The following is a 14,965-nucleotide window of genomic DNA, read 5'->3' as shown; positions in this document are numbered from 1 at the left end:
CAGCCTGAGGGACAGGAGGGAAGCTGAGAGGGAGCTGGATGCTGGCTCCAGCTCCAGCTGTGGGACCTGCAGGACACTGCAGAGGCCATGGGCATCCCCCTCGGCACACATGGAAAGGAAGGGCATTAATGCAGGGGTCACTTCTGGGCTCACAACAGCTCTCTCCAGGAGAAGACAACGCGGCTTTCCAGCAACTCCTGCTGCCTCCTGCTTCCTGTTGCCAGGAGATGGGCGCCGCGCATGGAACCGTCATGGAGCCATCATGGACAACCGGTGTCACGGCGATGCTGGAGGATGGAGAGGCCGCCGGTGCCACGGCCCTTCAGGCTGCTCGGGGACCACTTGCAGCCAAGCCCAGGAACCAAGTGGTGATAGAGATGCCTTCACCAGAGGCATCCTCAGCATCGAGGAGGTGACACCGGAGCACGTTGGGGTGCTGCCACCGCACCTCCCACAAAGGAAAGCACCCGTCAGGGTTTGCCTGATGCATCCCGCGCCCTGACCATGCAGTTCTGTGTCCTGGAGACCTCTGCCAGCCCCAGCCCGTCTGCATCCTCCTGCTTCCCCTTTGTGCTCTGGAAGCTTGGCTGCTGCTTCCAGTCCAAGTCCATCTGCTGGGGCAGCAATGGAAGCTGCACTGTCATCGCAGGGAAACCCCTCCACAAGGAAGGGCTCAGCAGGGGGAACCCCATGAGATCTTTGAGGCCAAGAGGGCATGGTCACAGACACCCCATCAAGGAGCTGCAGCAGAGCCTGCTCTGGGGCAGCTACGTGGGTTCCTCCGCACACAAAAGAACCCGCAGGACAGGCAGGGAGAGAGGTTCATGTCCAGATGAACCAAGTCTTGCTAGGGAGGAGATGGGATGGGAGCGAAGGGCTCCTGTTCAGCAACGCTGGACGCAGGAGCAGGAACGCTGGCAGAAGAGCTTTGGGTTATTTCTGCTGCCTTTGGGCCCGTGACACACAAAGACGGTGCCATCGTCTGGTGCTTTTCTTGTGCTTGCTCCGTATCTGCCTGCACCAAGCGTTTCCATTGCCTCCTGGCAGCTGCTGACTGCTCACAAGAGACACCTCAGCACCAGCAGCGTTCCAACAGGCCCGTTCCACACGCGGGTGCTCCAAAACGAGAGCTATTTGGGTTTCTGCATTGGATTTTAGGCTTTTGAAGACCCTGCGCTTCCCAGCTCCCAGCTGCACCCACACGGGTGGTTAGCACTGACCTAAACTCTCCCCTAACACTTAATTCAGCCCAAACCAGAGGTTTAAAATGCACCAGGAAGTCCTTTGGAATCCTCGGGTTTGCCCTTTCCCATGCGGATCCTGAGTTCCCGGATCTCTGCCTCTCCTCCTTGCACCGCTCGCAGCTGACTCCTCTCCTTTGCATTTTGTAGCTGCTCTTCTACCACCACCCCTATTTCCAGAGGGATCACCCCAACCTCCTCAAGATGGAGACGATGGCAGAAGGTGCTGGTGACCGGTTGGGAACAGCCGCTGCAGCTCCCCCCAGGCCCCAACGTGAAGGACACCCATGGGAGAAGACCCCAACGTGGTGCCCCCAGCACCAGCACTGCATTAGGCCAAACGCAGTGAAAGGCTTTGCAATGCCTTTTGGAAGGGACTCCAGGCTCTTGTCCCCCTGCCCTATTGCTCTTAGGATGAGCCCCATCGTTCCCATTGCGGTAACTGTGGGGAAACAAAGGTCTTTGCCTTAGGGCAGTGCTGGGTTCGGTGCCCAGGAGGTGCTAATGGAGGAGCCCCAAACCACATCCATCCCCCAGCTGCCTTTAGCAGGATGCTGCTTATCTGCAACTGCAATTGAAGCTTTATAGGATGGAAAACCCTGGTGTTTGTGTCCCTGCTTGTGGTCCTGAAGGTCCCTTCCAACCCAAACCATTCCATGCTGCAGGACGAGGAAAGACCCACTGGTGCCACCCTCATGGCATGCAGCCCCATGTGAGCACAGAGCCATTTATTGTCAGCAGCTTGGACAACCAGGCTTGTATTGGACATTGAATTCCATGAGGTTCTCCTCGCAAGCAGCAGTGGAAGAGCAGCAAAACCCAAGTCAAATCCAGGCTGGGCAAAAAGCCCCCCTTTGCCCTGCAGGCAGCCGGCCAGGAGCTCAATGGCACCACAAGCATCAGTGCTTCTTGTTCTCAGTGCTCCTGCCCATGGGTAACTTGAGCTTTCCCCTCCCCTTTCTTTGCTGTTTGAGGTCGGGTTTGGGATCAAGTGTTGCCAAAGGCTGGAAAACCCCCTTGTGCTCAGGCCTTCATAAGCATCCCCTGCCCCCGTCCTGCAGCACAGCATGGGCCGGGTGGGGAAAAACCATGTTAAAAGGGAGAAAAACCTGGGTTTTCCCTGCGTTTCAGTGGAGGGAATGCCCCCAAACCATGGGCTCTTGGCTGCTGCATTGGGAGGGGGCACATGGAGGTGGCTCAGGGGCCGCAGTAGCGAATGCAGCTGGGAGAAAGGCCCTGCAATACCCTGCAAAGTGACCCGAAAGCACCCAAAAATCACCTATGGGGACAGTGCAAACAGCAGAACCACACTGGCACCACTAACACAGGCAGGAAGCAGCCCCAAAACACTCGTGTGAGGGAGAGCCGCTGCTCTCCTGCCTCCCTGAGCTGAGCCAATGCAGCCCCTGCGCTCCCTGAGCATCCTCCTGCAGGCAAGCTCCCCCAGGTAAAGCGAGATGCAGGCTCCCTGCACATCAGCGGTGCACGCTGCCAGCCGTGCGGAGCTGCACAGGGCTTTAAACCTTCAAATAGGCTCCTCAAAGTGTGAAAATAGACAAAAATCAACAGATCTGGAGGTTTTCCCCCCCCCATCTCTGAGCCCCTCCGAGGCAGCAAGGGGAAGCGTGGCTGTGGGGAGCAGCACCGAGCTGCAGCTCAGAGGAGGAGGATCTGCTTTGAGGACGTGAAGGGCTTCATGGCAGCTTCCAGAGCCTCCCTGTAGTCCTGGAGAGGGACCTGGGTGCAGGTGGGTGCGGTGAGGTGGCCCCTGCGGATGAGCTGGCACAGGGCATCCATCATGGTGGCCACGCTCTGCTGGTCTGCGAGGGAAGGAGGGAGCTCTCACCCCTATATCCCGGGCCAGAGCCCCGCAAGAAGCCATGCAGGGTCCTGGGGTGTGATGTGCTCCCAGCTTGGATATGTGGGATGGGGCAAGAGCGCCGTGGTGGAACTCCAAATCCAAGTCCCAGCCGCAAGACCCAGTGCGGGTGCTTCAGCTGCCCCAAGGACTTACACCAGAATCACAGAAGGGTTTGGGTTGGAAAGGACCTCAAGATCATCCAGTTCCAACCCCCTGCCATGGGCAGGGGCACCTCCTGCTAGCCCACATCACCCAAGGATCCGTTCACCCTGGCCTGGAGCGCTGCCAGGGATGGATGCTCTCACTGGTGGTTTGGCCCCCATGCCGGTGCTCACCCACTGCATCAGTGCCACCCCTCAGCACCCCCAGCTCACCCTGCTCATGGTCCTTCCTCCACTGCGTCATCCAGAAGCCGCGGAGCCGCACGTCCCGGAAGATGAAGGCGCTCTGCGGGGAGAGGGATGGGAGAGCCCAGAGGAGATGCTGGGTTCCATGCTCTGCCTCTATGGGGCTATTTCCCTGCTGGGATTTTACAGCAGCCCAGATTCTCCATTGGAAAAGGCAAGAGGCCTGTGCTGGGTGCAAAGCAGCCGGGCCCATAATGGACCCCATCACTTAAATAAAGAGAAGATTGGAGGCTCCCAGTTTGCAGGCATCTCCGTGGCCTCCTCTGGCCTCGCTCCAGCAGCTCCACATCCCTCTTGTGCTGTTGCCCCAGAGCTGGATCAGGGCTGTAGGGGGGGTTCTCCCCAGAGCGCAGCAGAGGGGGAGAATCCCCTCCCTCGACCTCAGCACACCCTGAGGGACACCAAGCACACCTCCAGTACTCACCACAGGCACCATCACAGGCTGCTTTGCCATCCCACCGTAGGTGACCATGGTGCCTTTGGGCCTGGAAGAGGAAAGGGGGATTTGGTTTAGTGGTCCCCAATTTGACCTTGCCCAAGCCACCACCCGGTCAAACTTACTGCAGATGCCGCAGCATCTCCGTCGTGCTTTTGCCTCCGACGCAGTTCAGGGCGAGCCGGGGCTTTGGGATGCTCTGCAAGAGTGTATTGAGGGGATGCCCAAATTTTAGGGCTCCTTTGAAGGATGGGATCGTGGTCCCTGAGAGATCAACTGCCTTAACCTCACCATTTACTTGGGGACAGCAAGGTCTGTAACCTGGCCCTCACAGTAGCAGCAAAAGCCCTCAACACCTGGAGCTAAGTCCTGATCTAGAGAGAGATTTGTCCTTCCCACCATTCCTGCACCACTGGACTGCAGGGAGAGCCCTGGATGGTCTCTGCTGGCATCAGCATTGGGGTACCTTAAATATATCTTTCATTTCTGGCTTTCTCAGCATCTCCTCTGTGACAACATGGTCGGCACCCAGGGCCGTCAGCCTCTCCACCAGCTTTGGGAGATCAGGCCTGGGGGGAAGAAAAGAAACCAAAGACTCAATAAGCCAGAAAGCAGAGGGTCCCCTTCTCCTCCCTCCTGCTTGGACTGGGGACAAGAGGGCAGAGGCTGGGGGACAGCTTGGAGCAGCAAAGAGGTGAAAACCCTGAGGTGGATGAGCAGGACGACCAGATCCAGCTCCCAAACGTGCCTAAGCATGGCAACCACCAGCTTGCCATATGGCCAACCTCCAGCCCAGGCTGAGGGCAGCTCCTGCCCTACAGGAGACCTTCCCCTCTCCCCATGGACCCACCTGTCCCTCACCACGTTGACGGTCTTGATGCCAGAGGCTTTGGCAATCTGGATAACAGCCTGCCCCACGCCGCTGTTGGCAGCGTTCTGGATGACGGAGTCACCTGGATATGAGCAAACCCGGAGTTTCACTGCAGGAATGACTGGCAAATCCACCTGGAATACTCCTTCCACCCAGCAAAGCCGTACCTGGCGCCAGGGTCTCGAAGTCAGCCAGCATGCGGTACGCTGTGCAGGGGTTGACGCTCAGGGTGGCGGCGCTCAGCACCGGGATGTCACTGGGCACCTTCAGCAGCATCCGCTCAGGGAACACCCCCTGCGTCCGCCACGTCCCTGGGTACCAGCGGCATCGCAGGCAGGAAGGTGGGCGAGGAAAGGAAACGGTGATGAGACCTCACCACGCACCACAGCCTTGGCGCTGGTCACAGCAGCATCACCACGCGGGGGGGGTGCTTTATGGAACAGCCTCCCCCATGGATACGGCCAAAACAGTGCAAAAGGCAGGGGATGGATCCCCCGTTGCCTGCTGAGATTTATCACCCAGCCAAGGCGAATCATTTCCCAGAGGGATAATGAGACCAGGGCTCCCTGGGTGCAGGGAGTGTGTGGAGATAATGGAAATACTCCCCATCCTACAGATGAGCCCATATATTCAAAGCCAATTTAGTTAGATTTACTCCCTCTATACTTAGATCTGATTTAACCCCCTACCATCCATTTACTTCTGCTTTTTATGTTTAAAAATATCACATTTGGATCTCAACGACATCACTTGCCTTCTCCCATTAAGCAAGGGAAAAAAAAGCCTTTTAAGAGGAAACAGGCGAGGAACAAGCTGCTGCACTAAACCAGAACCCATCATTTGTCTGGCCATTGGCATTTTGGAGGAGCACAAGAGACATTTGTTGGAAAATAAATCCCCCTGCTTTCCCATCAGAGCACTATTAAAGAGAACACTGTAATGAGATGTAACCATGACCTTGCACAGGGTAAATGCTTTATCCCAGGTCCTTAAAGAAGTTCTAAGCAGATGTGACAAAACATGCTTGTTCGGAGATTGCTGCGATGCTTTTTACTGGCACAGAAGCCCCATAAAGGGTCTATGCTATAGAAAAGTGAATTATTTCTAAGTTCAAGTTTAGCATAAGTAATGGCATTGCTGTTGTAAGTGCTCCAGGTTTCTGCACTGCACGTGTCCCATGCACAGGAGCCTCTTCCCTGGGGAACCCCATCCTTCCCTTGAGCCCCCCCTGCATCCGCAGAGCATCACTCACTGTGGTCAGGAATCAGACACTGAGCTTGCTTTGAAAAGAAACATGTTAAAACTAAAAATAACCCCTGGAAATAACAGAACTTAAACCAAGATATAAAGAGGTGAGAAATTAAGATGCCTTGGATGCAGGTTTGGGCATCCCAAAAACCCCAAGAAGGTGCTCTGCAGGTAGGGGGGATGCAGGAAGAACTCACGAGGGAGCAAGGATCATAGAATCCCAGATTAGTTTGGGTTGGAAGGGACCTTAAAGCTCATCCAGCTCCAAATCCTGCCACAGGCAGGGACACCTTCCACTAGAGCAGCTTGCTCCAAGCTCCTGTGTCCAACCTGCCCTTGAACACTGCCAGGGATGGGGCAGCCACAGCTTCTCTGGGCACCCTGTGCCAGCGCCTCAGCACCCTCACAGGGAAGAGCTTCTGCCTTATCTCCAACCTGAACTTCCCCTGTTTCAGTTTGAACCCATCACCCCTTGTCCTGTCCCTACAGTCCCTGATGAAGAGCCCCTCTCCAGCATCCCTATAGCCCCCTTCAGACACTGGAAGCTGCTCTGAGGTCTCCACACAGCTTCTCTGCTCCCGGCTGAACAGCCCCAATGTTCTCAGCCTGGCTCCATGCAGGAGCTGCTCCAGCCCCTGCTCATCCTCGTGGCCTCCTCTGGCCTTGCTCCAGCAGCTCCATGCCCTTCTGATGCTGAGGACACCAGAGCTGCACACGGTGCTGCGAGCGGGGTCTCAGGAGAGCGGAGCAGAGGGGCAGGATCCCCTCCCTTGTCCTGCTGCCCACACTAAGGTGCCCCAGCCGTGCCGTGCCTCCTGGCACTGAGGATGCCGGGCGCGCACTCACCGAGTCCGGAGGTGGCCGGGATGACCCAGTCCCCAGGTTTCAGAGCTGCCACACGACTCCCGACCTCCAGCACCTCCCCGACACCTTCATTGCCTCCCACAGCCGGCAGCGGGGAGAGGATGGCGTACGTCCCTGCCGGGAAGCCAGAGGTGAGCATCACACCCCAGGCCTCCCCATCCCAGGTACCACTTCCAAACCCTCCAGGACATCCCGCCGGGAGCATCCCGCAAGATACAGCATGCAGAAAGGATGCAGCCGGAGCGGTACCTTGGATCATATTGATGTCAGCAGGATTGATGGGAGCTGCCAACATCTTGACGTGGACATCGGTGTCCCCCAGCTTGGCCACTTCGATGTCCTTCAGTCTGAGCAGGGAGACACAAAGGAAAAGTGCATTAATACAGCCTTGGGTGATGTTCTACCACCAACTACTTGAAATCCCTTCCTTTTTCCTAAAGGAGGTTAAATATTGAGGTTAAAGTTAATACCATGCAGCGCCTCAACCCTGAGCCAACACCTTGGGCATCAACTGATTTCCATCCCACTTAAAGACCTATCGGATTTATTAGACAGACTTTTGATGGCAATAGCCTAACAAAACCCTGGGTCACCAAGCAAGAAAGTCACTGATCTTAACAAATTCAACAGGTTACATACAAAAATGCAGCAGTTTGGGCATTTTGGGGCTTATCCTGCCCCACTTGAGCATTACAGGAACTTGGGTACCAGCAGCAGAAAGGAGAAGTGATGAAGCACAAGACGTGCACAAGCAACAGGGCGAGGGCAAATCAGCAGCACTGTTGCACAATGGCCATAAGGGAAAAGCAAGTGTCCCTGCCCCAGAAACCCCCCTGGGTTTTGTGTCTGGCTGCACCCAGATGATGTACGGGCACCTCCTGTGGTTTTAGGGGTGATCTGAGTTGGTGCAAGCAGGGCAGCAAGTCCTCGAGGTGTCCTCCCTTGGCAAAACACGGCATCAAATCCACCAAAATGGGACTTTCGCCATACCCCTCCCCGCAGTGCACCCCACTACAGCCCCTCTGTACCTGCACCCCTGCAGTGCACCCCACTACAGCCCCTCTGTACCTGCACCCCCGCAGTGCACCCCACTACAGCCCCCCTGTACCTGCACCCCCGCAGTGCACCCCACTACAGCCCCCCTGTACCTGCACCCCCGCAGTGCACCCTACAGGCCCCCTGCACCCCCCTGTACCTGCACCCCCGCAGTGCACCCCACTACAGCCCCTCTGTACCTGCACCCCCCGGTACCTGCACCCCCCGTACCTGCACCCCCGCAGTGCACCCCTCTACAGCCCCCCTGCACCCCCCCGTACCTGCACCCCACTACAGCCCCCCTGCACCCCCCGTACCTGCACCCCACTACGGCCCCCCTGCACCCCAATACATCCCATGTCCCCCCTTACTGCACCACGGCAGCGGGCTCCCCGTGTCGCTCATAGAGCAGACCCCGGGCCCCCCGCAGCACCCGCGCTGCCGCACGCTGCATTTCGGCTCGGCTCGGCTGGGTTCGGCTCTGCCCGGCTGGGCTCGGCTCGGCTGGGTTCGGCTCGGCTCGGCTCGGCCCGGCTCAGCTCGGCTCGGCTCAGCTCGGCACTACTCGGTTGAGCCCGGCGCGGTCACCGGCAGCGTCACGCGTGTAGCCCCGCCTCCTCCGGGTCGGCCCCGCCCTCCGCCGGCCTTAAGGCGGCCCGGGCACACATGCGATGAGCCGGCGGGGTCTCTGTAGGGCAGCGCGGGGGTCTCCCGGCATCCGCGGGGCCGGGCTCCTGCTTCCGAGGTTAACTGTGGCATGGGCAGAGCCGTGCCAGCCCGGAGGCCTCGGTGATGGGCGCAACGGGAGCTGTTTTGGGGAGAATACCCCATTTCCGATGATTTATTAATGGGGGCTCCCAGCCGCCCAGGAGGGGATGTCCGTGCTTCCAGTCGCTGGGGGGGGGAAGCCTTATGGCAAACGATGATTCCTTCAAATAGCAGATGCCTGACACAAGCGGTGAGACAAGAACAAGTAATAAATCCTGCTCCTGATTTAATTCACTGTTTTCTATAATTATCTTGAAGGAAAGGTCTCATTTATCCTTCTAATTAAAACTGATGAGATCGGAGGGGAAAAAGGGAAGCGCAGGCGCCTGTCTCGCTGATCTAGCTGTCACACAGAACAAGCACCGGGTTTAAAACTAATTCCTGCTTTCATAGAGGGGATGGAATCCTGTGACTGGGTGCTGGGAGAGCTCGGTAAATCCCGGTTTGCTCATCGCAGCCTGCTTCTGTGTGCAATTAGCAGGTCCCTTCGTTAACACCATCACTCCCCTCGCCCGCTTGGCACCATGGAGGAGAGCACCGAGGGCACGATGGGGTGAGAACCTCGTGCTGGGGTCTACAAACAAACCCCTTTGGACAAGGGCCTGTAGGGCCAGGCCAAGGGCAATGGCTTTAACCTGCCAGAGGGGAGACTGAGATGAGCTCTTAGGCAGAAGCTCTTCCCTGTGAGGGTGCTGAGGCGCTGGCACAGGGTGCCCAGAGAAGCTGTGGCTGCCCCATCCCTGGCAGTGCTCAAGGCCAGGTTGGACACAGGGGCTTGGAGCAAGCTGCTCTAGTGGAAGGTGGCCCTGCCTGTGGCAAGGGGTTGGAACTGGATGAGCTTTAAGGTCCCTTCCAACCCAACCCAGTCTGGGATTCTTGATTCTAAGATTATCCCACTCTACTCGGCCCTTTTCAGGTCATACCTGCAGGTTTGGTCCCAGCATCTTTACCCTTGGAAGGAGCAGCGCTGAGCGTGGTGGGCACCATCTCCGCCATGACTGCTGCTTTAAACCAGCACTTTCACTGAATCACAGCAATAAAAACCAGGATTTTGCTTGCCTCAAACCCTGCAGCTTCCCGAGGATGCCCAAAGCGTTCCAGGTGGGGTGGCTCCAGCCTGGAGGAGGATGCTCGCCTGATGGGAGCAAGCACCCACACTCTGCACCATGTGGCAAAGGGTTAATCCCTAATTACGCTGGCATAATGAGCTGCTTTTCCATACCCTTGGAAACGTATGGATCCCCAAAGCGGGGCTGGCAGACAATTTATGATTATTTTGTTAATGTTTCTCTTGTAACAAGCACAGTTTCCTGGTGATTAATGACCACTTCAGAGCCTGGAATTGCATTTTTGTGTTGGTTAGGAGAGTGGCATGAAAACCCGCTTTGTAGCCGAGGCTTTTAAGAGTGGATACGGAGAGGAGGAAGAGGAGACGGCTTCCTCAGCACCCGGCGCCGCATTGGGTGCTCCAGCCAGGGGAAGGAGTGATGCTCTTGCTCCCCTCTCCTTTAACCCCCCAACATTGCTAATGAGCCATAATTTATCACAGCCTTGATTAATTATTCATCCTCATGCGTGGCTGGAAAGCAAACCCACTGTTTATAAGGGGGGTTTACTCTTGCAGGCGTGGAGCCTGGGGGGATGCAGGGATGGGTGGGGGTGACACCAGGGTGACACCAGGGTGATGGTTGCTGTGATTTAATCCCTACACCCTCAAGAGCTGGCTTACAAGGGACACCTCAAGAGCAGTGGGTTCAGCCTGACCCCGTGGGTGCTGCTCTCCCAGCCTGCATTGAGTTAATGTGGAACTATTCATTAACTGCTCCCAAGATGGGCACACTTTTTAATTAAGGAGAACAATACTAATCTATTGCCTCTTTGGTGGAGAAATGGAAGGTGTGTCGGCTTCGCTTAGGAACGATGAAGAAAGTTGAGGCTGGGGAGGTTTTCTTTGGGGGATGCTCAGCGTTGGGTCTCAGTGGCTTTCCCATGGCAACCAGATGTGGTCCAAGCTTTGCTGGACCTCCTGGAGACCCAACCCCGTTGCAGGTGGTCTGGGTTGGGATGCTGGGCTGGGATCCAGCATGGACGGGGCTTGGAGCAGCCTGCCCTAGTGGAAGGTGTCCCTGCCCATAGCAGGGGGTTGGAACTGGATGATGTTAAGGTCCTTTCCAACCCAAACTATTCAAACCCCGGCCTTGAACACTGCCAGGGATGGGGCAGCCACAGCTTCTCTGGGCACCCTGTGCCAGCACCTCAGCAGCCTCACAGGGAAGAGCTTCTGCCTAAGAGCTCATCTCTGGCAGGTTAAAGCCATTCCCTTTGACCTGTCCCTACAGGCCTGTGTCCAAAGGGATTTGTTTGTAAGCCCCAGGACAAGGTTCTCACCCACATCATGCCCTGGGTGCTCTCATCCGCTGCTGCATATGCCAAGGGAGGAGAGCTTTCCCCTTGCATGAAATTGAATCAAAGCAAACCAAACAAGCTGTAAAACCGACTGAAAAATAGGAATAAATAAATGCTGGATGCAATATTGTTCAGTCCTTTCCTTCCAGCAGGGCTGTAACTGAAGGCTGGATGTTCACCCTGCGCTCAGGCTCCAGCCTGTCAGCTCCAAGAGATGATGATGAGAAATTGGAGCAATATCCAAACCCCAGGCCTGGAAATAAAGAGCATTTGTGAGCTGGGATGTGATCAGAGACCCAAAATGCCCCTGGTTGATTTACATCCCTCTCTCCCTAAAAACCAACCATCCCGAGGCGATACCAGAGGAGGCAACACCGAGAGTTTAGGGGTTAAAAGTGGTTTATAACAATCCCAGGAGCAAACATTGATGCTCCCAGATGGCTCTGGAAAAGGGGAGGGAACTGACTCTGACCTTTGCATCCCAAATAACGGGGGTTTTAACTGTTCTGCACAGCACCGCTGGTGGATGCTGGGTTTAGGGAAGTGGAGAGCTATTCCCCCGCTTCCCCCTCGCCATCACAGAGGTCTTTTCAAGAGGTATTAAAAGAGACAGAAATGACCCCAAATGAAATAAATAAGCCCCAAACAGGCTTATGCAAATGGCATGGGTCTTTAGGCTAGGCCTGCCTAGGTTTTCCAACAAAATCCCTTTAAAATCCCACAGGGAGAATGTGAGGACATGCAGAGATCAGTCTGAGGTGGCTGGGGCAGTGCTGCCAGGTGGGACAGCTCCAGAGCATCTCCCCTGTGGATTGGGATGCTATGGGCCATGCTGGGGGTTTCCCTTGTACACTTAGGGCAGAATGCATGCAGCTGATGGGAAATGCAGGAGTAGCTCCAGAAAGCTCCTTCTGAGATGGAGAACAAGGTTTCCCTCTTGCAATGGGTGCCTGGGGTGTATAAGCAGCAGTTTTCTGGATGCATATGGTCCTCAAACTCAGCCATACATTGCACAGCTATGAGGCGGTGCCACTCAGTGCTGCTGGGGCAGCTCCTGAATGAAGAGTTAGCTCTGGGTGTTCCACTGATCCTTGGGCTTCCCAGTTAACTGCGGGGAAACACCAGCAACCCTTGAGCACAAAGCAAAGGGTGGGTTGGTGAGGGGATGGGTCTTAGGTAACACAGAATAACAGAACGGGTTGGGTGGGAAAGGACCTTAAGATCAAGCAGTTCCAACCCCTGCCATGGGCATCTGCTAACATTTTCCTGGCTATTTCCTCTGGGAAGTCTTGTTCTTTCTTTGCATTGAACAGGAATAGGGAGGTTTATTTGGATGAGGACACAGAAGTTATTTCATCCTTTCAGGCTGAGATAACTCATCTAATAGCTCTATTACATCCGGCCGCGGCACCGCGTCGGGTGTCTGACCACTCGGGGATGGACAGATGGGGAGGAGAGCGGCAGGATGAGATAATCTATTTTGTCTGTTAAGGAAGAAAAAGGGGTTTTGAGCATTAGTGAAAGGCAGGTGATTTGAGAAAATAGCCGAGACTTATTAGAGAGAAAGAACAGGATGGGGGTATAATAGGTGGAGGTATAGGAAAGGCCAAAGGGAGGGGGGGTGGAGGGGAAGAGGGAGACTGACTATAGGTATAAGGGGAAAAGGGGGGAAAAAAGGCAAAAGGTGGAAACTTGGGTGTGAAATTGCTTCATTTTCACTGCAAGGTGCTGGGGGTTGTGTCCCTGCAGCGTTACAAGAGCTGTATCTGCTCCGCTTGGAGTGATGCTCAGGGAGGTAACGACTGACCTATGGGTTTAATGGGGGAAAATGGGGCTTTATTGTGTTGGCAGCAAAACGGGGTATTCTGAAGTGAAATTAAGATTGAAAGGGGTTTGGGGTGGAAGCCTTGGTCAGTGTGGAGGTGTTTGTCCACTGCTTTGGGTGAGGCGGGTGGGTGCTGCAGCTCCATCCCATGGGTGCGGGATAAGGGCTTGGGGCAGCTCCTCTCCCTCCATCTGCCTTTTGATGGGAATAACTGGGACCAAAACAGCCGTCCCCAAAGCACAGCTGACTCCGGAGAGGTTCAAAGCCCCAAACCTCAGCTTTTTACCCCCAAGCAGGGAGAAGCCAAGGGATGTGATGGGGCTGCGATGGCTGTGATTGAGGCTGCTGTCACTGGAGCTGAACACATTTCTCCTTCGGATGGGAGGGATGGTTTCAGTCGAGACCATTTGCAATCACAGCAAGGCCTGTATTTTCCCTGCAAATGACTATATTTGAAGAGTGATTACTTCATTTGAACTCGATTGCTCCTGCAAAGCACTCGGGGGCTGATGGCAGCAGGGAGATGGGGCTGGGAAAGGGCTGGGGGGGACACCATGGGCTTGCCCTGCAGGGTACTGAGCGGTCCCTGTCCCCCAAACCCTTGCCTCAGGGTGGAATCAGGGATGGGATTTGCACCCCAGCAATGGAATGGAGCTGGGTCCTGATGAGTCGTCACCATAGCTGCATGGAGCAGCGCTGTGCTTCCTTCCTCCCTGCTTCCCTTTGCCTTTCCTATCTTCCCTCCATGCAGGATTAGTGCTGTGCAGGATGGGTGCTGTGCCTGCACCCCCGTCCCTGGGATACAGTGACAGTCTCTTTGCCAAGCTTTGCCCCCTTTCTGACCTGTTACACAAATGGGATCGAGCTGGATGTGCTGGAGGGGGAAATGTCCTCACCCAGAGCCCTGCGGGGAGTTCCTGCTTGTCCCAAACCTGCTAGTGATGGGAATGTACCCCCTTCATGCATACATGCATCCCCTTGATGCAGCCCCTCTGTGCATGCATGCATCTCACCCATACATCCCTTCCATGCATGCCCCCTTCATGTGGTCCTTCCCTACATCTCTGCCATGCACCTTTCCATGCATGCACTGCCTCCATGGGTTCACGCATCCTCTCCATGCACGTATGCATCCCCTCTGCGCACGCATCCTTTCCATGCATATGTACATCCCATCTATGCAACCTTTCCATAGATACATCCCCTCTATGCATGTGTACATCCCATCCATGAGTGCATGCATCCCCTCTAAGCATCCCTTCCATGCATCCCCTTCACGCATGCGTGCAGCCTTCCATTGTCCCCTCCATGCATGCATCCCCTCCATGCAGCCAGCAGTGCCACCCTGCTGGGGGGCTCCTCCAAACCCCTTTCCTGAGAAGGATCCCATGGGAGCTATTGGATTCCTGGGGCCAGCGCCAGCCCTTCACAGGAACAAGGTGCCTTTGTGAAGCCAATGTTACCCTCCAGCTCTTCTCATGCAGAATTGGTCCCCATGGGGGTGGCGGGTCCTGGGTTTTGGATGATCCTGGTTACACAGCACGGATCTAGCACCAAATCAATCCCGAAGCTCACCCGAGGAGGTTGGGATTGGGCATTCCCCCGCTGTGGAATGATGGAGCAGGATGGTGACCCACTGGGGAATTAGGGATGTCTTTGCTGTGACAAAAAACCCTTCTTAATTTAGGGGGGGGACCTGCAGAGCCAGCCCCATGCCAGCCCCCTCCTGCCTTCACATCCAAGTGGTTTAATTCCTTTATCAGGGCACTGTTTTAACAGGCTTTAGCCTCGGGGGGACAGGATTTGTCCCAGTTGCTCCATCCTTGGCACGGGACAGCCCTGTGCCCCCCACCCTGCGGCCTCTCTCCCTTCTCCTCCCCATGGGATGAAGGCCCTGCAGAGCATTCCCGGTTTTCCCATGCTCAGTCATTAACTGATGCTCCATCCTATGATTCACCCAGCAAAAAACTCCTCAGCTCCCAGGCAAAACCCTCACCCTTGGA

General features: G+C 55.7%; 1 protein-coding gene across 3 annotated transcripts; it reads right to left on the bottom strand.

Moving 5' to 3' along the window:
• Window positions 1-2,152: 2,152 nt before the first annotated feature.
• On the bottom strand, window positions 2,153-8,517 carry MECR (mitochondrial trans-2-enoyl-CoA reductase). 3 transcript variants are annotated; one of them, XM_062611428.1, is made up of 10 exons: window positions 8,335-8,517; window positions 7,178-7,275; window positions 6,911-7,042; window positions 4,984-5,127; window positions 4,796-4,898; window positions 4,412-4,514; window positions 4,071-4,144; window positions 3,934-3,994; window positions 3,477-3,624; window positions 2,153-3,061 (listed from the first exon to the last, which is right to left on the bottom strand). In XM_062611428.1, the coding sequence occupies exons 1-10, from the start codon at window positions 8,415-8,417 to the stop codon at window positions 2,898-2,900; spliced, it is 1,110 nt and encodes a 369-aa protein (XP_062467412.1). In that variant the 5' UTR covers window positions 8,418-8,517; the 3' UTR covers window positions 2,153-2,897. The 3 variants fall into 3 exon arrangements, with proteins under 3 accessions (XP_062467412.1, XP_062467413.1, XP_062467415.1); XM_062611429.1 differs by having other exon boundaries at window positions 3,477-3,549; XM_062611431.1 differs by having other exon boundaries at window positions 8,340-8,430.
• Between the last annotated feature and the right edge of the window lie 6,448 nt (window positions 8,518-14,965).

This window comes from Pezoporus occidentalis, unplaced genomic scaffold (assembly GCF_034315485.1).
Source record: "Pezoporus occidentalis ecotype Australia unplaced genomic scaffold, CSIRO_AGI_Poc_V1 ctg153, whole genome shotgun sequence".
Lineage (NCBI taxonomy): Eukaryota > Metazoa > Chordata > Aves > Psittaciformes > Psittacidae > Pezoporus > Pezoporus occidentalis.
The sequence above is the reverse complement of the archived record's forward strand: the minus strand, read 5'-3'. Positions and strand labels throughout refer to the sequence as shown.